We start from the raw sequence: 27,351 nt of genomic DNA on the forward strand, positions 1-27,351 counted from the left end.
AGCTCTCCCATGTGCAAAGATCTGTCAATCACCTAGAGCAGCGCTGGAATAGCCGGCCAGTGACAGTTCCAGATTAGTCTCATCTCTGCCTATGGTGAGATAAATTACGGTCCCATTGATTTCTATGAGCACCGTACTATGGCGCTGTCCAGTGTTCCATGCATGGTCGATCAGCTGATTGCATGACAGGTCGCTTGCGATCTTGCGATGGGCGGCATACAAATAAATCATTGCAGAAATGAACTGGTTGGATTTATTGTCATTCACCTGGCATTACAAGAGAGCATATAAGAGCAGAAGCATCATACAGAACATGGTGCCAGCAGGTCAGGTGCCAACCATCCAGCTCACAGATTCCAATATTAAAGTGAAACTTTTTTTTCCCTAAAGTTTTATAAAGGTAAGGAGTGTAAAAAACAGGCATGTACACAGCTGGGACAGAGGGGAGAGTCCTTCACAGCTCCGTCACGCGGCTCTTCTCGGGGTTCATGAATACATGGTCAGTTGCAGCCACTGCAAAAAAATAAAAATCATTAGTGTGAAGCTGCTGTCATACTGCACGGGATCACAAATGAGTGAGATTATCGGAAGGGTTTGTCCAGGTTTAAAAAAAATGCAAAGCCGCACTAGGTCGTGTACAGAATTATGGATCAGAATCATTCGCTTCACTGGAAATTAGCTGCAATACCAGACACAGTCACAGATGGTGGCAGCGCTGTTTTCTATTTCTTGTCAAGCCATTTAAGAGTCGCTAGTACATTACGATATATGGTCTTAATCTGAGAAGATTATGGTTCACTTTTCTTAGAATCATTCTGTCAATTGTTTTCTATTTACTTATCTGCTCGCAACCAAAGTGATCGGACATTGAGCCAGCAGCATAGCGTGGGGAGGAGGTTAGGGACCAGACATTAAATCAAATGATCAGCCTTGACAGGCGCTGCTTGCTCTTGGAACGGCACAATGAGAGCCAGCCTACCGAATGCTGGTTATGCAAAGCGCAGCAGGCGGGATTAGTTTGTCATCAGCTGCTGCGCTCTGCATAGATGGCCAGCTAGAGGACAGAAGATGAGCAGCTAATGGAGACAGTATTGAATCAAGTGCAGAGCCCATTATTCAATAGGGTCTTCATTCATTATCAAGTGCTGCTCACAGGATTAGGGCTAGGACATGAGGTAGGGATAGGGTTAGGGCTTATGTCTCATTTCACCATAAAGCAGACAATAACTAGTGGTCCAAAGGTAAAACTATAAGTCCACCCGCAATTTCCTCAAACACAATTCATGCAATAACTAATAAGATGATCAATACTGGACTGATTGAAGGGACTCACGGAGCACTAACGATCCAGGGATTAGAAGGCAGGAATGCTTACCTTGCCCCGGCAATCCAAGCTACTCCACTACCTACTGCAACATTTTACCAGCACACGTTTAAAAATGCAATGTATTAGGACTGTCAGTGTTATACTAAGAGGCAGCCTATTAGACCCTGCCTTCAGCAAGGTCTAATAGGATCTTGTATGTGGTGAGCATTGTTGGGCCCCTGGCTGCCATGGCTGCCCATCAGTTAATTGACCAGGATTGGAGAATTCTGGCCCGTGGACTGGAGCGTCAGCCATACCTCTGCGACCCCTTGGAGATTCTGAGAACAGAGTTCTCCTCGGCATCTCCCTTTCACAGTAACGCCTCCAAACACCTGGTTGGTACTGTAAGACCGCCCCATGCGAGTGAATGGGTCCCAGAAATTACCTGCAAAGTACTGCAGACCCTTCATTATGAAGTTTATAAGGGGGGCCACCAATCTGTGAGCAATGGCGAATCATAGCCTTACTTTCTGTTGCAGGAGAAACCATCCCCTTAATAGGTTATTTGCAAAATTGAAAATTAATCCTGAATCATAGGACGGGGGATCATGTCCCGATGGCGGACACGCTCAGCAATCAGAGATCAGTTGTAGTAGATGTGCGCATGCTCGACATTCACTCCATTCATTGTCTACAGGACTACTGTAGAATGCAGAGTAGAACACTCTTCCATTATCGGCATCCCACAGACAATGAGGTTGAGCATGCGCATCTTTACTCCATTCACCCTGATGACTGGGCCCAGAGCCCCATCCTAGGGACAGCTGGGGGCCCAGTAGTCATGATCAGTAACAGAGTGGGGGGGGGGGGGTAACATTACATTCAGGGAATACGCCTTATATCATTAAACCTTCAGCCGTAGAACACTGATGAACACTGAACGTGTGACGATTACAGAAACACCCATATCCGCAACTTCCAAAATCACCAAAACATTACAAGCTCTCACCTCCTGAATGGTCACCCTGATCTTCCCATCTCCATCTTTATCCAAAGCTTTAAAAGCCCCTGGAAAACAAGAAAGTGAGGTATGAATACACAAGGCCATCGTCCTCCTCCAGCAAAGGGGGACAATGATTGATTCCCACCACTTGTGTTTTGGGGTTTCATTTTCACGTCATTTTTTTCCGTTAATTTTATGGATTAACATTTTGATAAATCGGTCTCATACAGACAGGCTATATCAAATATGGGGCGGGAGTCCAATTTATACGTTAAACATTTTAAAACATACACTATGCTAAAAAGAAGCACTCCCAAGCCCCTATCCAGAAATGGCTGAGGACTGGCCGCTGGCGTCACCCACTGTACGCACACAGGGCAGTAGAGTATTCCCAATTATGTGAGCGCCCCTCTAACTTGTTAGCGTGGTATTACTTACGGAACATGGCGTCGAGCCGCACCAGACAGCCGATGTAGTTGTCAAAGTCCATGTCCCCTTTCTCATCAGAATAACGGCGGCTGATCATCTGGTACAATTGGCCGTTCAGCTGGAATCCTAATGGAAGGGATGGACGATATAATATGGCAATATCTGTAATAGTGATCCATCTAGGCCTGCTCCCCATATCTGCCTGATCAAGGAGCTAGAGTGTCTCTGAAACGCGGAGCAACACAGTTTTTACACTATTATACCCAGTGGGACATCACTTCATTTCCTGTGGCAGAGTTGAGTCCAATCACCATTGTTCTCCCTTCCTTGGATCTCTATCTGGACGTCCACGTATTCCAGTAGCCATTTGGATTGACCCTATTAATTTTTAGTGTTGTGCCTGCTGTCACACAGCAGACCCTCCAACACTCAGATTGTGGTTTTTCACCATTATCATCTGTGCAAGGTGCACTTTCTTTTCTTTTTCTTTCAACTACAATAAATGTGAGAGGGAAGGAGTTGAAGTAACTACCACCCACCTGCTGCTTGGAATGCCCCCGGGAGCTCATTGCCGTTTATCGTTCCCGATCGGTCAGCGTCATATCTCTTGTAGATCGCCTGGAAAAGTAGAAGTGGAAAAGGGTTATAACAGACTCCTCAGCCGCTGCAGAACCTCATAATACACACCTCAGTCAATGCAGAACCTCGTAATACAAACCTCAGCTGCTGCAGAACCTCATAATACACCTCAGCTGCTGAAGAACTTCATCACATCTCAGCCGCTGCACAACCTCATCATACACACCTCAGCTGCTGCACAACCTCATAATACACACCTCAGCTGCTGCAGAGCCTCATAATACACACCTCAGCTGCTGCAGAGCCTCATAATACACACCTCAGCTGCTGCAGAGCCTCATAATACACACCTCAGCTGCTGCAGAGCCTCATAATACACACCTCAGCTGCTGCAGAGCCTCATAATACACACCTCAGCTGCTGCAGAGCCTCATAATACACACCTCAGCTGCTGCAGAGCTTCATAATACACACCTCAGCTGCTGCAGAGCCTCATAATACACACCTCAGCTGCTGCAGAGCTTCATAATACACACCTCAGCTGCTGCACAACCTCATAATACACACCTCAGCTGCTGCAGAGCCTCATAATACACACCTCAGCTGCTGCAGAGCCTCATAATATACACCTCAGCTGCTGCAGAACCTCATAATACACACCTCAGCTGCTGCAGATCCTCATAATATACACCTCAGCTGCTGCAGAGCCTCATAATACACACCTTAGCTGCTTCAAAACCTCATAATACAATAAATTAGTTTAATGTGCACAGGAACCTCTCCTTGCTCATCATGAAGGTGCTCACCCTTTCCATCAGTCCTCACACTGTGCACATTACTGCCCCCCATAATCATTGGATAGGGCAAAGTACTAGCCCAGTGTGCTGTCGCCCTACATTCTGCAGTTTTCGTTACCTGCCATTTCTTGATGTTGTTCCACAAGTACTTGAATTCCTCAAACCCCAGTTTGCCGGTGCTGTCGCTCTGTACAGAGGGGTTAAGGGGCAAACATCTCACCCATCACCGCTGCCTCTGTGTACAATACAGTACAAGGACAATCGGGAATGGAAAGTCATTATATGGACGTTCAGACTATGGTTACCAGGATTTTGTGTTTGGTTTTGCAGCTCAGCTTCCTTGAAGAAACTAGAGCTTGTCTGCACTACCGGACACAACCTGAGAACAAAAGTGGCACTGTTTGTAGAAGAAAGCATTGTATAAATCCCAGAAAGTAAGAACGCTGGTCCGTTGATTTTGTAGATTATGTTATATCAACAGCGCTGCAGCCAGTCACTGATCTCTGCCAATGTGGACGGCACAAGGAGCTGAGCCGAAAGATCATTCCCCAAAAAATAAAAAAACAAGCCCTCATATGGTGATGCTGGCAAAAAATACAAGTTATAGCTCTTGGAAAAAGTGGGTAAACAAAAAAAATAATAAACAATTAAATAAAAAATGGCTGATGTGTGTGGGAGAGAAGGATCGGTCATGTTGAATTTAAGAGTCTCAGCCTTTTAGTTTAAGGAGAGATGACCGTCACCGGAGCCAGAACACGGGACGCTACGTAAGGATACGTCCATCACAGCCACCATACTGCGACATGAATCGATGCTGAAGCCGTCCGTCTTCAGGTCCTGATCTGTAAAAACAGAGGATCACAGCGTCACCATTGTTCCACCCGCGTCTGTACGCAAATATAAGAGCCGACATTTACATGAGGACAAACAGAATTTACATGAGGCTCAGCCTGGGGCGTCCCGAAATATGAAAGGGGCAATCCCATTGCTAGGACATGAGGTAACTGTATCTAAGGGGGTCTCGCACACTGATTCCGAGAGTGACGGGCGCACAATGCTGACGATACTTCTTCCCTGCAGATCAGCACAAAGATGCCCAGCCATGCAGGGAGCTGCAGCTTGTTCTGTTCCCTGGCATGGCCGGGCAACCATCGTGCAGGAAACGACTAGAAAGGAGCACATTGGGATCTTCATTTTTAGAATCGGTGGGGTCTGAGAGATTGAACCTCATCAGATGATAGAGTCATGAGGTATCTTATCACTAGAAGTGAGATTAACCCTTTAATCACTTCCTGCAGCAAAAAATAAAAAAAAACAAAGGCAGCAGAGCCTTAAAGGGGTGTGCCCAATCCTCTTTTTATATGCCAGAAAAGTATGACAGATGGTGGTCCTACTGCTGGAACCCACAACCATCTCAAGTACAGAAAGTATGCTGGATGTGGTATATCTCCTGAACAGAAGATTTGACTGATGATGGCGAGAAGAGAAAGGATGACAATTGGTGGTCCTATGTCTCTTTCCTCATGTGCAGGGCATTGCAGGACCTTAGGGATACATGGTTACAACCACTGATATAGTGACAGTTAGTGGTCAGTGGTCGTAACCATGGATACCCAAGTCCTGCAATGCCTGCACATGAGGAAAGACATGGCGATTCAGAAAGACTATACTACATTTCTAATTGGAGGGATTTGCTATTATTACACCAACTACATATTGGGATAGGATCTTGGAGATGGCAAAAGCCCTTTAAGCCTACTCTCTGCAGCCTTGTTCGTTGGCTAATGCTATGGACTAGGAGGTTGACGTTGACCAGGGGTGGGCAATTCATCTTCCCAAGGGGCCGCATGAGACACCGTAACTGTTGTGGAGGCCGAACCAATAGGCTGAAATTAATTCTGCTCAGTATTAATATTAACATATTAATTCTAATTATATTAGTTCTTATTGTATCACTTAATATTGAGCAGAATTAAGTATGCACATAGCTTCCGCGTACATACACAGTGGGAGAGCCCCCCTCCGCGTATGAACACAGTGGGAGCGCCCCCCTCCGCGTACGAACAGTGGGAGCGCCCCCCCACATAGCCTCCACGTATGTACACAGTGGGAACAATGTATTCACCGCCATATGCATCCTGAGGACAGAGATAGCGGTAACAGAAAGCAGCGGCGGATGGACGGCGGGAGGGCATGTGCCGTCCGTGGGCCACTGTTTCAGCCCTTTGACCTTCTCAGTCCATGGGCCAGAGTGGAATAGCCAGGGGGCCAGATGTGGCCTGCAGGCAGACGTTTTCCTAGATCTGATGTAAACTGAACGCTAATAAGGAACCCCTAATTTGGGGCCACAGACTCTCTCCAATACTCACGTCGTGAAATCACTTTGTTGAGAATTCCCATCAATTCGGAAGGGCTGACCTCCATGTCCTGGAGAAACAGGAGCGAACATTAAACATTGTGCAGTACTCAGCATCCTCCCTATGACAATACACACAATGCCAACTCTGGAAGACGTGCCAATGTGTGCCCGTGACTGGAAGGATAAAATAGCGGGCACCACCCTATAACACAGGGATCAACCTAATGCATACTAGGAGACATAGTACTAAACAGAATAACTAAGAAGTATGCAAAAACAGGGGTCACCTAAAAGTAATACATATTTGAACATTACAACAAGCCAAAAGACAGGATAAAATCAATTATAAAGCCCACAGCTCTGAAGAACTGACCAAACAACCCGTGATAGAGCTGTGGTCTACCCTAACACCCAGTAAAGGAAATGAATGATGATAAATTCGGAAAATTGCTGCATCAATAACAATAATCCACTATAGTGGAGCAAACAGATCCTACTCAGTTGAATATATAATACTAAATAACAGTACATTTGCCCCTGAGGAAGCCATATTAGTGTGGTGCTACGCATGGGGTCTTGCCTTTTGATATGCACAGGTCCTTACTTTGATTGGATTTACAACCATGGGCTAAGAAGTCCCTCTAGCACCGAGTATGGTCTCACAATCATTTCTTATTGGCTTTTTCCATTCATTGTTTTTATTTTCTTCATTAATATTTGTTTTCTTCCATTTGTGTGCATGATGCTAGCAGAATACTGTCTGCTACTTATAATTATACAGTATATGGCTAGGTTCTGTTTGCTCCACTATAGTGGATTACTGCTACAACTTATTGATTGTGGCAGCAATTTTCTGTATATATCATTGCATACATCTCATTTACTGTATGGCTGGTGAGGGTGGACCACAGCTCTGACGCGCGCCCTCAACTTACATCTCCAGCCAGCTGGCTGAAGAGCCGACGGAACTGACGCTCTTCCTCGCTCTCATTGGCCTGAACGACGGAAACGTGGGTCCGCGGTGGCTGCGGAGAGGGAAGAAAAATTAGACAGTCATGGACCTGTTCTAGTCCACCTTCTATCCAGCTGTGTAGAAGAACATGATCTCTCTAGCTTTCTGTTATCAGGTTCTTCCATTCAGAAGTCCCTGTTCCACAACATACACCACCGTGTTCTCCATGAAAGCAAGATAGGCTGGCTGTTGGGGGTCCCAACATTTAAAAAGGAGCAATGCTCGCACATGCACACCACCATTGTCCAAAGGCCATGAACCTAATGATTAAGTGCATGTGTGACTATCGTTGTATTCACATGGTGCGTTCCAGAGGCAAATATCATGGAAGACATTGTGGTGGGACCCCAGCTTATCACCCTACAGCAGGAGCTTAGCTGTCAATCACAGCCGAGTTCCAATCGGTGATTGCAGTTCATTGGGGCGATCATCATTATATAATTTTTCATTAAACGGCCACTAAACATCCACTGGTCCACAATATACGTGGCGTGTGGACAGAGTTACGCCAGGTCCCAAACATCTATGATTGCTAGTTATCAGTGGGCCTTTGTATAAGAGACCACCTTTGTTTAAATCTGGGAATGTAAATGATCACTCACCGGTGGTGTTGGGTTGTAGTTTGCAGCTGCGTCACTGTAAAAAAAAAAAAAAATAGAAGCCCCATTACTATATCTATGTAAACGCAGGGTAATAGGGCACAAGTAGCACTCATCTCGTACAAATCACTTCCACCGGCTGGATTTCATGGGAGTACAAAGATGGCCGTGATCGGGTATTCAATAGACCCCCCCGCATCAGAACCTCATGCTCACACTGTGGGGGAGCAGATGAGTTTCGGAATGCAACTATTAGCAATAGAACCATTTAAATGCTGCCATCAGGGATTCAGAGGGGCATCTAAACGATTAAAAGCAGTGATCGGAGCTGGGTACCGTCCCCGGATCCATCCTTAGGTCTCAGAAGACATAGTGAAATTTACACCATGGTCAATCACAATGAAGGTTCACCTGCACTGCCGCATACCTGAGAACATTGAGAATCCCTCCGAAGAGTCCCCCGCCACCTCCAGCTCCAAAGTAGCCTCCACCGCCACCTCTTCCGCCACCGCCTCCCATGTACTGATTGATTAGGAACATTGCTGCAGTCTACCTAAAAGTGGAAGAAAAATCTGACATCAATGGTCTGACTAAGAGCTGTGTACCCAAAACGGTTTGAGAAATTTATCTAACAAAGATGATTCTTTATCGACCTTGTGTGTCCTCAGCATCAGACGTGAATGAAGCAACAGTCACTCTGGTCTAACAGGACCTATCCAGAGGAACATGTTTAGATTGCAGTACCTCTTTAAAAGGGGGCTTACAAAACATTACATTAACCCCTTAGTGACAGAGCCAATTTGCAGCTTAAAGGGAACCTGTCACCCCCCCAGGCGTTTTTTAGTAAAAGAGCCACCTCGTGCAGCACTAATGCTGCATTCTGTCAAGGTGGCTCTGTTATTTAGCGTCCCTTCCACCGCAGAAATAATAGTTTATAAAATTGTTCAAAAATACCTGAATTTTGACAGGGGGGCAGGTCTTTCCCCCTCTGACAGACGCCTCGCATCCATCAGTCATTTCGTATTTGGCGCCGCCTCCTCAGCGTTCTTTTGAAATGCTGGCGCCTTCGCTGTACTATAGTTTCGTGGGCATGCGCAGTTAGCGCTGCTCGACATGCCCGTTCTCTCAGATCACATCCCGACCTTCATATCGCACAGCCACAGATCCGGCCCGGCAGTCGCTTATGATTTATTCACACTGCGGGGCTGGGAATCTTGGGCATGAGAGCCACAGAGAACTACTGCGCATGCCCAAGATTCCCAGCGTCTGTCAGAGGGGGAAAGACCTGCCCCCCTGTCAAATTTCAGGTATTTTTTAACAATTTTATAAACGATTATTTCTGCGGTGTAACGGAAGCTAAGTAACAGAGCCACCTTGACAGAATGCAGCATTAGTGCTGCACAAGGTGGCTCTTTTACTGAAAAACGCCTGGGGGGGGGGTGGTGACAGGTTCCCTTTAATGACCGGGCCAATTTTTACAATTCTGACCAGTGTCACTTAAGGCTAGTTTCACACTAGCGTTTTTGAGCGCAGCGACGGCCTGCGCACGGCCGCCGCTAAGCCGCGCCCTCTGCCGCACTTCCGCCTACCGGCGCATGACGCTGCATGCGCCCTGCGTCCCCTATCTTTATCACTGGGGGAGCAGGCCGTGCGCAGTATGCGTTTGGCGGCGCATGCGCCTTTTTGACGGTGCGCCGGCACAACCAAACTGCAGCAGGTTGCGTTTGGCGCAGGTCGGCGCACCGTCAAAAGGACGCATGCGCCGCCAAACGCATACTGCGCACGGCCTGCGCCCCCAGTGATAAAGATAGGGGACGCAGGGCGCATGCAGCGTCATGCGCCGGTAGGCGGAGCTACTGGCAGAGGTGCGGCTTAGCGGCGGCCGTGCGCAGGCCGTCGCTGCGCTCAAAAACGCTAGTGTGAAACTAGCCTTAGGAAGTTATAACTCTGGAACACTTCAACGGATCCTGCTGTTTCTGACATTGTTTTTTCGTGACATATTGTACTTCATGTTAGTGGTAACATTTCTTTTATCTAACTTGCGTTTATTTATGGAACAAAAAAACGGAGATTTGGCAAAAATTTAGAAAATTTTGCGATTAACTTTTAATTTTTGAGCCCTTAAATCAGAGAGTCACATTGCACAACATAGTTAATAAATAATATTTCCCACATGTCTACTTTACATCAGCACGATTTTGGAAACAATATTATTAGGGCGTTATAAGGGTTAACAGTTGACCAGCGATTTCTCATTTTACAACACCATTTACAAAACCATTTTGCCCCATTCAAAAAAAAAAAAAAATCAAACATACGCATTTGGTATGGCCGCATTCAGAATTGCCCGATCTATCGATAAAAAAATAAAAAGTTAACCTGCTGGCTAAACAGCGTACCGAGAAAAAAAAAGTCAGAATTACATTTTTTTGGTGGCAGCGACATTGCATTAAAATGCAATAACGGGCAATCAAAAGATCGTATCTGCACCAAAATGTAATCATTAAAAAAGACTGCTCAGAACGCAAAAAATAAGCCCTCACCCGACCAGAGATTACAAAAAAAAATGGAGACTCTACAGGTATCAAAATATGGTGCAATCCTTTTTTTTTTAACCCCTTTAATCCCAAGGGTGGTTACACGTTAATGACAAGACCAATTTTTACAATTCTGACCACTGTCCCTTTATGAGGTAATAACTCTGAAACGCTTCCATGGATCCCGGTGATTTTGACACTGTTTTCTCGTGACATATTGTACTTCATGTTAGTAGTAAAATTTCATTCATATAACTTGTATTTGTGAAAAAAACGGAAATTTGGTGAAAATTTTGAAAATTTCACAATTTTCCACCTTTGAATTTTTATGCCCTTAAATCACAGAGATATGGCACACAAAAAACTTAATATGTAACATTTCCCACATGTTTACTTTACATCAGCACAATTTTGGAACCAAAATTAATTTTCTTTAGGAAGTTATAAGGGTTAAAAGTTGACCAGCGATTTCTCATTTTTACAACACCATTTTTTATTAGGGACCACATCACATTTGAAGTCACTTTGAGGGGTCTACATGATAGAAAATACCCAAAAGTGACACCATTCTAAAAACTGCACCCCTCAAGGTACTCAAAACCACATTCAAGAAGTTTATTAACCCTTCAGGTGCTTCACAGGAAATTTTTGAATGTTTAAAAAAAAAAAAATGAAGATTTAACTTTTTTCACAAAAAAATTACTTCAGGTCCAATTTTTTTTTTATTTTACCAAGGGGTAACAGGAGAAATTGGAATGCAAAACTTATTGTGCAATATGTCCTGAGTACACTGATATCTGATATGTGGGGGAGAATCACTGTTTCGGCACATGGCACAGCTCAGAAGGGAAGGAGCACCGTTTGACTTTTTCAATGCAAATTTGGCTGGAATTCAGATCGGACGCCATGTCACGTTTGGAGAGCCCCTGATGTGCCTAAACAGTGGAAACCCCCCACAAGGGACCCCATTTTGGAAACTAGACCACCCAAGGAACTTATCTAGATATGTGGTGAGAACTTTGAACTCCCAAGGGCTTCACAGAAGTTTATAACGTACAGTTGTACAATTGAAAAACCATATTTTTTCCACAAAAATTATCTTTTCACCCCCAATTTTTATTTTCCCAAGGGTAACAGGACCCCAAAAGTTATTGTGCAATTTGTCCTGGGTATGTTGATACCCCATATGTGGGGTTAAACGACTATTTGGGCGCATGGCAGAGCTCGGAAGGGAAGGAGCACTGTTTGACTTTTTCAATGCAAAATTGGCTGGAATTGAGATCGGATGCCATGTCGCGTTTGGAAAGCCCCTGATGCACCTAAACAGTGGAAACCCCCCAAAAGTGACACCAGTTTGAAAACTAGACCCCCCAAGGAACTTATCTAGATATGTGGTGAGAACTTTGAACCCCCCAGGGCTTCACAGAAGTTTATAACACCCGGGCGTGAAAATAAAAAACAGGATTTTTGGGTTGCTTACCGTAAAATCTGTTTCTCGGAGCCTTCATTGGGGGACACAGAGACCATGGGTGTATGCTGCTGCCACTAGGAGGCTGACACTATGCACAAAAAAAGGTTAGCTCCTCCTCCGCAGTGTACACCCCACCGACCGGCAGGGAATTCCTCAGTTAGTGAGAAAGCAGTAGGAGAAGTAACAGAATAGATTGAAAACAGAACAAACAACTCAACTGTAACCAAAATCAACCAAAGTAAGAACAGGAGTTGTAGAACATGGGAGGGTGCTGTGTCCCCCAATGAAGGCTCCGAGAAACAGATTTTACGGTAAGCAACCCAAAAATCCTGTTTTCTCGTTCGCCTTATTGGGGGACACAGAGACCATGGGACGTCCCAAAGCAGTCCCTGGGGTGGGAAACAAACTTCCATCAGGCCAGTGGACTCACCACCGCTGCCTGCAGAATCCTTCTACCTAGGCTGGCGTCCGCCGAAGCGTAGGTGTGGACCCTGTAGAATTTCACAAACGTGTGAACCGAAGACCAGGTTGCCGCTTTGCAAAGCTGCAGCGCGGAGGCTCTGTGACGTACCGCCCAGGAAGCACCCACTGCCCGGGTAGAGTGCGCTCTGATCCCCGGAGGGGCCACTCGATGCTTAACCAGGTAGGCCTCCAAAATTGCCGATCTGATCCAGCGAGCAATAGTAGCTTTGGAAGCCGGGTGACCTTTCCGCGCCCCATCTGGAATGATGAAAAGAGAGTCTGTCTTTCGCAAGGAAGACGTCCTAGACAGATAGATTCTCATCGCCCTGACCAGATCCAGCTTGTTCAGGGACCGCTCCCGAGGATGAGTTGGACTCGGACAGAAGGACGGCAGAACAATATCCTCATTGAGGTGAAAGGAGGACACCACCTTCGGAAGAAAAGAAGGCGGAGGCCGCAGCACTACCTTGTCCTGGTGAAGTACCAGAAAAGGAGAGTGGCAAGAAAGAGCCGCCAATTCCGACACGCGCCGGATGGAGGTGATGGCCACCAGAAAGGCTACCTTCCAGGAGAGAAGGGAAAGGGAGACTTCTCTGAGCGGTTCAAAGGGAGAACCTTGCAGAACCTCAAGAACCAGATTAAGATCCCATGGATCCACGGGCGCTCGATACGGAGGAGCCGTGTGAGCCACGCCCTGAAGAAAGATTTTGACCTGAGGGCGGGAGGCCAAAGTCTTCTGAAATAAAATGGACAGCGCCGAAACTTGACCCTTCAAGGAACTGAAAGCAAGCCCCGCATCCAGCCCTGCCTGAAGAAACGCCAGAACGGAAGGGAGCGAAAAGCACATAGGCGCGATGTTATTGGCCTCACACCAAGTGAAATAGGCCTTCCAAGTATGGTAGTAAATTTTGGAAGATGATGTCTTCCTGGCTCGGATCATGGTATGAATTACAAGACCGGAGAATCCTGCTCGTTTCAAAACCTCGGTCTCAACAGCCACGCCGTTAAATTGAGCGGCCGAGAATTGGGGTGGCAAATCGGACCTTGAGACAGCAGATCTGCCCTGTCTGGAAGCTTCCAGGGGGCGTCCGCGAGAAGGTTGACAATGTCCGCGAACCAAGACCTTCTGGGCCAATTCGGGGCGATGAGAATGACTGGAATTCCTTCTGCTTTGATCTTCAACAGCTTGGGAAGAAGAGGCAGGGGAGGAAACAGGTAGGGGAGCTCGAACTGTGACCAAGGAATGGCCAGAGCGTCGGCGCCCACTGCGAGAGGATCTCAAGCTCTGGATACAAACTGTGGGACCTTCCTGTTGAGGCGAGAAGCTAGCAGATCTACGTCCGGGGTTCCCCCATGACTGCAGAGCTGAAGAAAGACCTCCGGATGTAGGGACCACTCTCCTGCCGCGAGACCCTCGCGGCTGAGAAAGTCGGCGGCCCAGTTGTCTACGCCGGGAATGTGTACCGCGGAGATTGTCGGTACCGAAATCTCTGCCCACTGAAGGATCTTGGACACTTCTGCCAGGGCTGAGACACTCCGTGTCCCTCCTTGGCGGTTGACATATGCCACCGCTGTGGCATTGTCTGTCTGAATCCGGACTGGCAGGCCCCTGAGGAGCCTCTCCCAGTGGAAGAGAGCCAGATGGATCGCTCGTATCTCTAGGACGTTGATCGGCAGGGCTGATTCCTGAGTCGACCAACGACCCTGAACAGTGTGATGGCGGAACACTGCACCCCAGCCGAGGAGGCTGGCATCCGTTGTTACAATCTGCCAGTGAATGGGAAGAAAAGACCGACCCAAGTGGATAAGAGGTGACGTCAACCACCAGTTGAGTGACCGCTTGACCCGGCATGAAAGACGTACAGGGCGATCCAGCGACAGAGCCGACCTGTTCCACCTCGACAGAATGGCGTGCTGGAGAGGTCTGGCGTGAAATTGGGCAAAGGGAACTGCCTCTATCGCCGCCACCATCTTTCCCAGGACCCTCATAGCTGTTCGGAGGGACGGAAATCGTGTGGTCTGCAGCGATCGTACATCCTGCTGCAGGGAAAGAATCTTCTCTCGTGGAAGAAAGACCCTTGACCGACGCGTGTCGAACAGTAGGCCCAGAAACACCGTTGAGAAGGAATCAGACAAGACTTTTTCCTGTTGACGATCTACCCGAAATTGGAAAGGGTGTCTAGGACGATCGTCAAACTTAGGCGAGCCTGGTGAAAAGAGGAAGCTTTGATCAGAATATCGTCGAGGTACGGAAAAAGAACGAGACCTCTGATCCTCAACAAGGCCATCAGCGCAGCCATGATCCTCGTGAAGACTCTGGGTGCGGTGGCGAGACCGAAGGGCAGCGCGACGAACTGATAATGTTCCTGGCGAATCGCAAACCGCAGGAACTTCTGATGTCCGGAGAATATGGGAACATGTAGATAGGCATCTTGGATGTCTATTGAACACATGAATTCCTGCTCCTCCATGGAAGCGATTACCGAACGAACCGACTCCATCCGGAAGTGGCGAAGGCGTACTCTCTTGTTGAGAAGCTTGAGATCCAAGATGGGTCGGACCGCCCCGCCTTTTTTCGGCACCACAAAAAGGTTTGAATAAAATCCTGTGAACCGCCCCGAGGCGGGAACGGGCACAATCACCCCGGAACTGAGGAGAGAGGTGATGGCCGTAAAGAACCCCGGAATCAAGGCTGGATCCTTTGGAGGACGGGATTCGAAGAAACGATTCGGTGGAAGAGAAACAAACTCTATCTTGTATCCTGACGATACAACCACCCTGACCCAAGCGTCCTCTACTGAGGCCAGCCAAACGTCCCTGAAGAAGAGAAGTCGACCTCCCAATCGGAAGGGACCCTCGGGAGTCTGACGATAGTCATGCAGATGTAGACCTGGATCTGGATGGTCTGCCCTGGAAAGAGTGGGATCGCCAGGAAGGAGTGGGTCTGAAGGAAACTTTCTTTCTATCTTGGCGCGCCTGTGGTCTTTGTTGGTTGGATGGGTTCTCCGCCGTATTGAAACGGCGGAAAGCCCGAAAGGGTCGAACCTGACGCCTTAGTGGAGGTCTGCGAGGCTTAGACTGAGGGAGAAGGGAACTCGTGCCTCCGGTGGCGTCCTTAATAATCTGGTCCAATTGGGATCCAAAGCGGCGTACTCCCTGAAAAGGCAGATTAGTAAGAGACTTCTTAGAAGACAAGTCCGCCTGCCAGGCCTTGAGCCAAATTGTACGTCGGATTGCCACAACGTTGCTTGCCGCCTGAACGGCGCAGGATGCGGCATCCAAAGAAGCAGAAAGCAGATAATCCCCCGCATGGGAAATCTGATTGGCGAGATCGGCCAATCGCTCTGGTTGTGCTTTATCTAGGATGCCCTGACGAAGATCCTCTGCCCAAGTCGCTATGGCTTTTGCTGCCCAAGACGAAGCAAAGCTTGGACATACTGCCGCTGACGCCGCTTCGAAGGCGGACTTAGCTAGGGATTCTATAATCCTATCATTAGAATCCTTTAGAGCCGCCACGCCTGAAAGCGGGAGAACCGTGTTATTAGAAAGTCTGGACACGGGTGGGTCCACCGAGGGAGAAGCAGCCCAGTTGTCCGTGAGCTCTTTAGCAAACAGGTACAGTACGCCGAGACGCTTTCCTCTTTGAAAGCGTCTGGTCGGATCTTGTCTTTCCCTGGTAAAAATCTTTCCAAACTCGGAATGGAAAGGAAATACCCTGGAGGGTGTTTCCGCCCGTCTGAACGAAACCTCCTGATCTGAGGATTTCGCAGGGGGGTCAGCAATCTCGAAGGTCTGGTGAATCGCTGCAATGAGGTTCTGCACCGTAACCTTCATGTTCGCATCCTGGTCCGAATCCAGCTCTAAAATCCCCTCAGAAGACCTGTCCGAGAACGCTTCACCTGACTCGGGAGAGGAGGCCCGGGAAGGAGGCTGCTGAGACGGACTATGCGGTGAGATGGGACGAGGGGAGGATTCCGGCTGGAGATCCTGCCTGGGTCTTTTGCGACTAATGCTGGCTGACTCAGATGGAATCTCTTGAGACCTGCTGGACCCTGCAGAAGTGTCCAGGGGCAACTTATCCAGAGCGGCTACCAGGGACTGAGACACCCTGGTGAGGTCTGCCACTGATTGAGAAAGAGATGAAGCCCAGCCAGGAATGGGGGTTCACTCTCACATGGGGCCATAGATGGCTCCTGCGCAGCGTCAGGCTGAATTGGATTGCTACAGTCCAGGCAGAGGGGAGTGGACTGACCTGAGGGAAGTTTGCGATTGCAAGAAGAGCACGCAAAGTACTTGACTAGAGTGCAGGGGGGAGCCGTAGAGCGGGCACGATCAGATTTAGAGTTAGACATAGTGATAACTGAGGTAGTGCCGGAAGGTTGGGGGACAGAAGGCAGAGGAGGGTGTCAGTCTGCAGATGCAGCGCTACTCACAGTCCGGTGTCCCCAGAGACAATGCTATCCGGCTTGTCTGCAGGTCAGAGCGAAATCCGGCTGACGGGCCCAGAGAGCAATATCCGGCTGACAGAACTGCATCCGGCTGACAGGCTGGGAAGATGGCGACCGCCTGAGAGGAATGGGAGAACGCGCGCTTCCAGGGGAAGAAGGGCGGCGTTAACTGCCTGGCTGAAGGAGGCACCGCCCGCTGGCCAAGAATAGGCTGGGGTGCAAGAAGGAGGCGGTGGGAGGGCATGGGACGGGCGGGAGAGAAGCCCGCTTAGAAGAAAGGGGCGGGGGGCGTGGCCGCGACGCAGAAGAAGGCCCGAAATGAAGCCGGGGCCTAAATTAATAGCGGCGGCCGCCTGTCAGTGCGGGGCGGAGCGGAGGTCCCGCAGCGCTGCCGCGGCAACCGCTCTGCGGAGCGCCGTTGCCATCTGCTGGGCCCAGGACTGAAGGCGGGGTGGAAAACGCCGGGAAAGGCCCCTTCTGACGCCAGGGCCAGGAGTAATTGCGGCGGCCGCAGTGGCTGCTTTGAATAAGATTGGAGCCGCCGAGATGCCCATCTAGGGATGAGGAGGACGTGACTCGGCCCCCATACTTACCTCCGTCTGGCAATCAATAAAGGTACCTCAATATCCCACGCTGTCTGTTTTCTGTAGTGTCCGCGTCTCATCCAGACCGACAGGCTCTGTTGAGCGAGTGGGTGGGAGACGGGGAGCGAGGACCATCTGGATCGCTGGCACGCATCCGTGCTGAGCTCTTGGTCCCGCCGTAGAGACCTATGAGGATACGAGGTGGCAGTACACGCCGTACTCCGTCTCTTTGTGGGAGTACAGCTGTGACTCTTCACACTGTATCCCTCCGGAACCTGAAAAGGAACGACGCACATCGAGGTACATATGGGTCTAATGAAAGACCCGTGTCCACCTCCTACTGACACTAAGCTAAACTGAGGAATTCCCTGCCGGTCGGTGGGGTGTACACTGCGGAGGAGGAGCTAACCTTTTTTTGTGCATAGTGTCAGCCTCCTAGTGGCAGCAGCATACACCCATGGTCTCTATGTCCCCCAATAAGGCGAACGAGAAATCTCATTTTTTCCACAAACATGATCTTTTAGTCCCCAATTTTTTTTATTTTCCCAAGGTTAACAGGAGAAATTGGACCCCAAAAGATGTTGTCCAATTTGTCCTGAGTACGCTGATATCCCATATGTGGGAAAAAAACTACTGTATGGGCACACGTCGGGGCTTGGAAGTGAAGTAGTGACATTTTGGAATGCAGACTTTGATGGAATGGTCTGCGGGTGTAATGTTGCCTTTGGAGAGCCCCTGATGTGCCTAAACTGTTGAAACCCCCCACAAATGACCCCATTTTGGAAACTAGACCCCCCCCCAAGGAACTTATCTAGATGTGTGGTGAGCACTTTGAACCCCCAAGTGCTTCACAGAAGTAACGTAGAGCCATAAAAATAAAATCTTTTTTTCCACAAAAATAATATTTTTGCCTTCAATTTTTTATTTTCACAAGGGTAACAGGAGAAATTGGACCCCAAAAGTTGTGCAATTTGTCCTGAGTAGGCTGATACCCCATATGTGGGGGTAAACCACTGATTGGGCACATGGCAGAGCTTGGAAGGGAAGGAGCACTGTTTGACTTTTTCAACACAGAATTGGCTGGCATTGAGATCAGACGCCATGTTGCGTTTGGAGAGCCCCTGATGGGCCTAAAAAGTGGAGGCCCCCCAATTCTAACTCCAACCCTAACCCCAACACACCCCTAACCCTAATCTCAGCCCTAATGGGAAAATGGAAATAAATCCATTTTTTTAAATTTTATTATTTTTCCCTAACTAAGGGGGTGATAAAGGGGGGGTTTGAATTACTATATATGGTGGGTTTTTATGTTTGGCAGCTAAAAGACGCTTTTTATTGTAAAAATTATTTTTGCATCACCACATTTTGAGAGCTATAATTTTTCCCGAATTTTGACCCGCAGAGTCATGTGAGGACTTATTTTTTGCGGGACACGTTGACGTTTCTATTGGTACCATTTTCGGGCATGTGACAATTCTTGATCGCTTTTTATTCCGATTTTTGGGACTCAGAATGAACAAAAACCAGCGTTTCTTGAATTTTTTTTGGGGGGGGTTTACACTGTTCTGCCTGTGGTAAAATTGATAAAGGGGGTCTTATTCTTCAGGTCAGTACGATTAAAGCAATACCTCATTTATGTCTTTTTATATTTTGGCGCTTTTATACAAAAAAAACAATTTTATATAAAAAATAATTATTTTTGCATCGATTTATTCTGCAAACTTATTTTTTCGCTGATGACGCTGTATGGCGGCTCGTTTTTTGCAGGACAAGATGACGTTTTCAGCGGTACCAAAGTTATTCATTTATATTGATCGCATGTTATTCCACTTTTTGTTCGGCGGTATGATAAAGCATTGTTTTTTGCCTTGGTTTTTTTTTTTTTTTGAAGGGATTCACTAAAGGGGTTAACTAGTGGGACAGTTTTATAGGCGGCTCAGAGTGCGGGCCGCCCCATAGGCGGTGATACTAATTATGTGTATGTTTATTTTTTTTTTTTTTTACTTTATTATATTGTCCCAGTGTGGGACAATATAATAAAGTGTCAGATCGCTGATCTGAGACCTTGCACAGCAGTGTGTCAGATCAGTGATCTGACAGCCACTGCTGGAGGCTCTCTCGGTGCTTGCAGGACCCCGAAGGCCCCCGTGGCCATGTTGGATCCAGGGGCCTGCAGGGAGGGAGGCCCTTGGAACATCACGATCATATCGTGCTGTTCCGAGGGTCCAGGGACGCACGCAGGGAGCCCCCTCCCTGCGCAATTCTTCCCTATGCCCCCGCTACACTGCAAACATGTTTGATTGCAGTGAGCCAGGCGTTAATGTGCCGGGGGCGGTCCGTAACCGCCCCTGACACATAGTGCCGGGTGTCAGCTGTGATAATCACGATCAGCGCCCCCCCCCCCGGGAGCGCCGCTGATTGCTATGACATATTACATACTATCCCGTCCATGGGAATTACGTCCCAGGTCACATGGACAGGATAGTACGTCAGATGGCAGAAAGGGGTTAACAAATTTGGGAATTTTTTTCACCACTTAAAAAAGAACCTAGACATGTTTGTTGTCTATGAACTCGTAATGACCTGGAGAATCATAATTGCAGGTCAGTTTTAGCATTTAATGAACATGGTGAAAAAAAAAGGTGTGGAATTGCACTTTTTTTGCAATTTCACCGCACTTAGAATTTTTTTCCCTTTTTGAGTACATGATATGCTAAAACCAACGGTGTCATTCAAAAGTACAACTCATCCCGCAAAAAACAAGTCCTCAAACGGCCATATTGACAGAAAAAGTTTTGACTCTGGGAACAAGGGGAGCGAAAAACAAACGCAAAAATGAAAGTGGACTCTGGCGCGAAGGGGTTAAAGGGAGCCTGTCACCAGAATTTCCCCATAGAATGTACGGCCAGCACCTTTCAGGCAGACATGCAGTATACTAGAGTACTGTAACACAGGGCTGAAAGATGCTGGCAACCCTCAATGATCTTAAAGTGACTGTCAGCATTGAATGATTGTTCAAACCAAGCAGAGGTGCTCGGTGCATCTTCCACCTACTTGTCTTCCATCTTTCTCCGCTTTCCTCAGGCTCTATAAATCCAAAGCTGTCAAAGCAGAGGGGGCTTGGGTGAGAGAAGATGGATGGAAAACAAGTAGATGGGAAGGTGCACTTAAGTGTTTGGCCACACCAAGAGTACTCCAAGCGCCTATGCTTAGTTTGAACAGTTATTCTCTGCTAAGAGTCTCTGTAAGGCTATGTGCACACGCTGCAGTTTTGGCCGCTGCGGATCTGCAGCAGTTCTGCAGACAGTGTACAGTACAATGTGAGTCTATGTGATTTACATTCTGCTGTGCACATGCTGCGGATTTTTAACTGCGGAAAAGCTGCGGTTTTGAATCCACAGAAAGAATTGACATGTCACTTCTTTTCTGCGGATTCTGCTGCAGTTTACCATCTCCTCCATTGTAGAGGGGATAAACCGCAGGGAAAACCGCAGGCCAATCCACAGGTAAAACCGCAGGTCATTTTACCCGCGGTTCCGCAGACCAATCCGCAGTCTGTGCACATAGCCTTAATAAAATGTCACAAAAGTAGTGGACGCACTCTTTAAATCTTGGCCTGCTTTAATGATTGTGTCAAACGTGACAACCACCTAACGTTCGTGGGGTGCATGGCTATCCAAGATGGTAGCGGGGATTTTAAGGCTACGTGCACACGCTGCGGAATGCTCTGCGGATTTGGCCGGGCGGATTTTGTAAAATCTGCAGGTCAAAAGACCTGCGGTTTTACCTGCGGATTAGCCTGCGGTTTGCCATCTCCACAATGGAGGAGATGGCAAACCGCAGCGGAATCCGCAGAAAGAATTAACATGTCAATTCTTTCTGCGGTTTTGAAACCGCAGCAAATCCGTGCGGAAAATTCTGCACCGTCTGCACTGCGTTTTTTTTTTTTCCATAGGGAATAATGGTACTGCACACCGCAGCAAAAACTGCTGCGGACCCGCAGCGGTCAAATTCGCTGCGGATCCGCAGCAGAATCCGCAGCGTGTGCACACAGCCTAACATGCCCGATCCTTAGTTCCCCAGGGAGATGATCCCCTGTCAGTGCTCTCTGATGTTGGCTGACTGACCCCCTCTCCATTTTGAGAGCACACGCACGCTCAGCAGAGCCAAGTGTACATGCGCATGGTAGGGAGGAGTCTCAGGTATGGTCACCTTACTAGCAGAGATATCTAACAGGTACAATCAAAAGTGGCCGTATGCAAATCTGACAAATTATGTTTAAACATCAAGCTGATTGTCAGTGACTGCAATCCATTGATTTATGGAGACAATATGGGCCCGGATCCTTCAGCCATCGCTGTGTTGACATGGACCCCTCCCTCGCCATCACTTCTGTACACCAGTACAGTAAATATAGTACACTCTGGAGGAACCGGTCGGACAGGTCTACGATTCAGGGGCTGATGTTGAAGAGCAGTAAAATATGCCCGGCGGTGATGTGCAGTCTGCCGCTGATCCCGGGGCAGTGTAGGCGCCACTGATCCCCACCCTGCAGTTATACGGAAGCTATAATATGAGACATACAACACCGGCCCAGCTGGTTTGTAAGGAATGTGCAGATGTAACCACACCCTGATGAATGACAGACCTCCACCCCCTTGTCACAAATCAGCCCCACTCTCCCCCGGGGGGGTATAGCACTCCCATACATTGCAATGTATAGAACTGGAAGCTGCACCTGATCAAACATGAATGAGCCAGTGCGGAGAGTAGGGGTGGTAGTACATTGCGGCTGACTGGCAGGATCTCACTAGTCCAGAGTCATTTCTAGGAATGGGGGAAGTGACAGCTGCAATCTGCACAGGATGCCAGCGATCTGCGGGGCGCGGTGACTGCAGGCCGGGCGAGCAGAGGGGACCACACTGCAATTCTACATGCTGCACTGTGCATGCTAACAGCCAGCGGAGATCAGGGACGGCCAGGGGGGGGCTGTGGTGATGCTCATCTCCAAGTGTAGGCAGATCACACAGTGAAATCCACCGGGGGACATTAATTTAATGCTTACACTGGCTCAGGGTGGGGTCCGCCCCATGCCCATCTCATGACTATGGTGGGAGTTAGTCCCCCCTCAACCGGTATAAAGGCCCTGTCACACTAAGCGACTTACCAGCGATCCCGACACCGATATCAAGGTGTCAGGATCGCTGGTAAGTCGCTATGTGATCGCTGGTGAGCTGTCACACAGACAGCTTCACCAGCGATCAGCACAGCGATGCCGAGCGCCCGGCATCGCTGGCCATCGCTGGCCATCGCTGTAAAAAATAGAATCAAAATAAAAAATATAGTTATTCTCACCTTCCGACGTCCCGTTCAGCCATCCTGCCTCTCTCCACGCTCCGGTCCCAGTGATCCTTTGCACGAATGACCGCGAGATGTCACGGTCTCGAGGGATAACAAAGTCTCGCGGTCATTCGTGCAAAGGCTCACTGGGACCGGAGCGTGGAGAGAGGCAGGATGGCTGAACGGGACATCGGAAGGTGAGAATAACTATATTTTTTATTTTTTTTATTATTTTTTACACCTGATCGCTGGTCTCCCGCCTGTCACACACAGTGATGCGTGCTGGCCAGCGGGAGACCAGCGACCAAAGAAATGTCCAGAGGTTTCTTCCAGCGATCAGCGATACCGGCAGGGGGGGCCGCTCGCTGATTGCTGTCACACATAGCGATCTCGCTGGTGAGATCGCTGTTATGTCACAAAAGTTGTGACTCAGCAGCGATCTCGCTACCGAGATCGCTTAGTGAGACGGGGCCTTTAGTCTTATGTGCATCATAGGGGGTAAAAATCCAAAACATCTCCATGAAGTTGGATGAGAAGTAGCTGAGGGGGGAGATTATTTAATAATACGCCCCACACTGGTTGGAAGGTAAAATCACTGATGTCATTGCGCACAGTGGGGTGGCTCAGTGGATAGCGCTGGGGTCCTGGGTTCCAATCCCACCAAGGACAACATCTGGAAGGAGTTTGTATGTTCTCCCCTTGTTTGTGTGGGTTTCCTCCGGGTACTCCGGTTTCCTCCCACATTCCAAAGACATACTGATAGGGAACTTAGATTGTGAGCCCCATCAGGGACAGTGGTGATAAAGTCTGTATAACGCTGCAGAATTAATGGTGTTATACGAGTAAAATAAATAGTAGCGCAGTACCCGGCACATTCACGTGTATGATTCTACCCGAAAAACAGGTGTAGAAAAATGATCGTGGAATGCACCAGGGGCAAAAGAAAAGGGGCCACGTACCCCAGCAGGGGGAACACGGCACCTACCACACTCCTGCATACTGTAAGGGTATGTGCCCACTATGAGGAATCGCTGTGGGTTTGAGGCTATGTATTTATGCAGGGTCAAACCTGCAGCGGCCAGATGTGACAGCATAGTGGAGGGGATTTCTACATATCCCATTTCCACTAGGCGTGTATAGTCGCCTGCAGATCACCAGCGGACGCCGACATGCGGCATATCTATCAAGACCACAGCATGTCAATTCCTCTTGTGGAGAAAGCGCGGCAGCTTCCTGATCGTGAGCACCCGGCCTAATAATAAGTGCTGCACACACATCAATGACAGCGCACAAAGCCGCACTCCGCTCCTTCTAAAACACGGGTGACATAACAAAAATTCATTGCACTACTATATAATGGGGTAATGCTGGTGTCCGTCACACAGCGCTGCACATACACTATACACACATATATCATTCATCACAGGAACCATGTACAAGCAGCTGTGATTAAAGGGGGTTTAGTTTTAGAAACCCCCATCCCACCCCATTCAGGCAGCTCAGGCTGAGCTCGCAGATCGGCTGCAGACAATATCAGGCACCGGGAGCAGCGGTGGAGACTTGGCAAAGGACCTGGGGAGGGGGAGTAATGGATAGTTTGCTTTGTAAAATATATAGGGGGGGCAGGGGTTTCAGAGACTGGAAAACCCCCTTTACGTTACACATGGAAAGTTGCATGTTGTGTGTATATATGTCTAGCTGTGCCCTATATATTATATATATGTTCTGAAGAGTGTGGTGTGTACTGTGCCCTATATATCTAATATATAAAGCTCAATGTGGGTGTGTATGTATGTATGTCCGGGATTGGCATCCGCACCGTCGCAGCTACAGCCACAAAATTTGGCACAGTCACACGTCTGGACCCCGAGAGCATCCTAAGCTATGTTGTGAGGCGAAAGTTTAACCCCGCGTGTTCCAATTCACCAAACAATTTTGCCCCTATCTACATACTGGGGAAACAGTGCGTGCGTATCAAGCCCCGGCCCTCATTATGATGTCACAATGGTTGACTATGGGATGGAGGATGTGTGATGGGTATATGGGCACGGGACCATGGGATGGAGGATATGTATGATGGGTATATAGGCACGGGACTATGGGATGGCGAATATGTATGATGGGTATATGGGCATGGGACTATGGGATGGAGGATATGTATGATGGGTATATGGGCACTGGACTATGGGATGGAGGATTTGTATGATGGGTATATGGGCATGGGACTATGGGATGGAGGATTTGTATGATGGGTATATGGGCATGGGACTATGGGATGGAGGATGTGTGATGGGTATATGGGCACTGGACTATGGGATGGAGGATGTGTGATGGGTATATGGGCACGGGACTATGGGATGGAGGATATGTATGATGGGTATATGGGCACGGGACTATGGGATGGAGGATATGTATGATGGGTATATGGGCACGGGACTATGGGATGGAGGATATGTATGATGGGTATATGGGCACGGGACTATGGGATGGAGGATATGTATGATGGGTATATGGGCACGGGACTATGGGATGGAGGATATGTATGATGGGTATATGGGCACGGGACTATGGGATGGAGGATATGTATGATGGGTGTATGGGCACGGGACTATGGGATGGAGGATATGTATGATGGGTATATGGGCACGGGACTATGGGATGGAGGATATGTATGATGGGTATATGGGCACGGGACTATGGGATGAAGGATATGTATGATGGGTATATGGGCACGGGACTATGGGATGGAGGATATGTATGATGGGTATATGGGCACGGGACTATGGGATGGAGGATATATATTATGGGTATATGGGCACGGGACCATGGGATGGAGGATAATTATAATTTGCTATAACTAACCATAGTACAGTTAGTTACTATGCCCGGGCAGCGCCGGGGTCTTCAGCTAGATATATATATATATATATATATATATATATATGTTCTGAAGAGTGTGGTGTGTACTGTGCTCTATATATTATATATATGGTTTGAAGAGTGAGTGTGTGTACTGTGCCCTCTGTATTATATATATGGTATATGTGTTCTGAAGAGTGTGTGTGTAGTATATATATCACCATATACAGGATATATGTATGTACTTGTTATATGGAGGCAAGACATATGTGGCAGAGTATATTATATATATATATATATATATATATATATTACACACACACATATCTATAGCTGACATGTGTCCCTCCATCACACTGTGCTCTATTCCCTCGTGTCTACAAATATATATGCTTTGAATATGGCTATATATGCCTGTACTTGTTACATGGAGGCGTATATATGTATGCCCTGCGTCCCTCCACTCTCTATACGCAGTGGCCCGGCTCCGGTGCTAGGTGCCCTCACCTCCCGTCCGTCCGCTGGTTCCGGGCTCCTCTCTCCTCCTCGGTTCCAGACAGGGCGCGGCTGCAAGACTCACTGACGCTTCTGACAGCGGAGGATACGCCCACAAGTGTGACCACGCCTCCAAGCCCTTCGCACACGGTGTGGCTGCTGCCATCATTGTGGAGACAAATGTCCTATACTGGGCACTCATAATAGTCTTCAACAACATGGCCGCGGACTGGAGACACTGAGACAGTTTTGTGTGATGTTTGTTCTAGGCGTTGCTGCATTGATACTGCGGGGAGAAAGAGGAGAGATGAGAGCTGCCGGGCTTCACACCCTCCGCTTCTGCCATCTCACCTAACCCTTCACAACATGGCTCATTTCCGTTTTCATTCTTTCCTCCCCTCCTTCCCAGGGCCTTCTGGCCACATAGACGTGTGAGGGCTTGTTTTTTGCAGGACGAGTTGTAGTTTTGAATGTAGCGCAGAGTGTGGTGTGCAGGAACAAAATTCCAAGTGTGTAGAAATTATTAAAAAAAAAAAAAAGATTTTTTTTACAATTTTGGGGGGGATTTTTTTACGGCGTACAGTTTGTGGTTAAAATGACCTCGCAGTACGACTCTCCTCATCAGTACGATTTCGGCGATACCCAGCTTGTCCAGTTTTTTTATTATTTTAGTGGTGAAAAAAAATCAGAGAAGTTTGAAAATAAAATTGAGGGGTTGTGTCGCCATTTTCAAAGGTCCATAAAGTTTTTATTTTTTGGCGGATGGAGCTGTGTGATGGCTTCTTTTTTTTGGGAGGGGGCGAGACTAAATTTTTAGTAGTGCCAGTTTGGGATAGATGTGACTTTATGATCATTTGTTACAGCCTTATCTGTGGAATTGCAGCGACCAAAAAAAACGTAATTTTGTCATTCTTGATTTTTTTTAGTTTACTAATCAAGATAATTATTTTTTTATTTTGATGAATTGGACTTTTCTGAACTCGATAATATGTGTTTTTTAGATGTTTATTTTTATTGGGGTCATGATTTAAACGTTTATTTTTTTATTTTTTTTTTTTTTATACTTTTTTT

At 47.8% G+C, this 27,351-nt stretch overlaps 1 protein-coding gene across 1 annotated transcript; it reads right to left on the bottom strand.

The window, feature by feature from the left end:
- Positions 1-235: 235 nt before the first annotated feature.
- On the bottom strand, positions 236-26,445 carry CAPNS1 (calpain small subunit 1). Its single transcript, XM_073549004.1, has 11 exons — positions 26,293-26,445; positions 8,512-8,637; positions 8,088-8,121; positions 7,409-7,498; positions 6,484-6,541; positions 4,892-4,956; positions 4,233-4,301; positions 3,278-3,356; positions 2,748-2,864; positions 2,316-2,374; positions 236-513 (listed from the first exon to the last, which is right to left on the bottom strand). Exons 2-11 carry the CDS (start codon positions 8,622-8,624, stop codon positions 487-489), a joined length of 711 nt encoding a protein of 236 aa, XP_073405105.1. The 5' UTR covers positions 8,625-8,637; positions 26,293-26,445; the 3' UTR covers positions 236-486.
- Positions 26,446-27,351: the final 906 nt, after the last annotated feature.

Source organism: Dendrobates tinctorius, unplaced genomic scaffold (genome assembly GCF_039654945.1).
Source record: "Dendrobates tinctorius isolate UK_male_01 unplaced genomic scaffold, ASM3965494v1 ptg000158l, whole genome shotgun sequence".
Lineage (NCBI taxonomy): Eukaryota > Metazoa > Chordata > Amphibia > Anura > Dendrobatidae > Dendrobates > Dendrobates tinctorius.

Excerpts from the sequence above, each read along its gene's own strand:
- CAPNS1 (XM_073549004.1), bottom strand. The coding sequence starts at position 8,624 with ATGTTCCTAATCAATCAGTACATGGGAGGCGGTGGCGGAAGAGGTGGC. Across the intron at positions 8,122-8,511 it reads GGGATTCTCAATGTTCTCAG|TGACGCAGCTGCAAACTACA; the intron begins GTATGCGGCAGT and ends TTTTTTTTACAG. Across the intron at positions 2,865-3,277 it reads GGGGGCATTCCAAGCAGCAG|GATTCCAGCTGAACGGCCAA; the intron begins GTGGGTGGTAGT and ends CCCTTCCATTAG.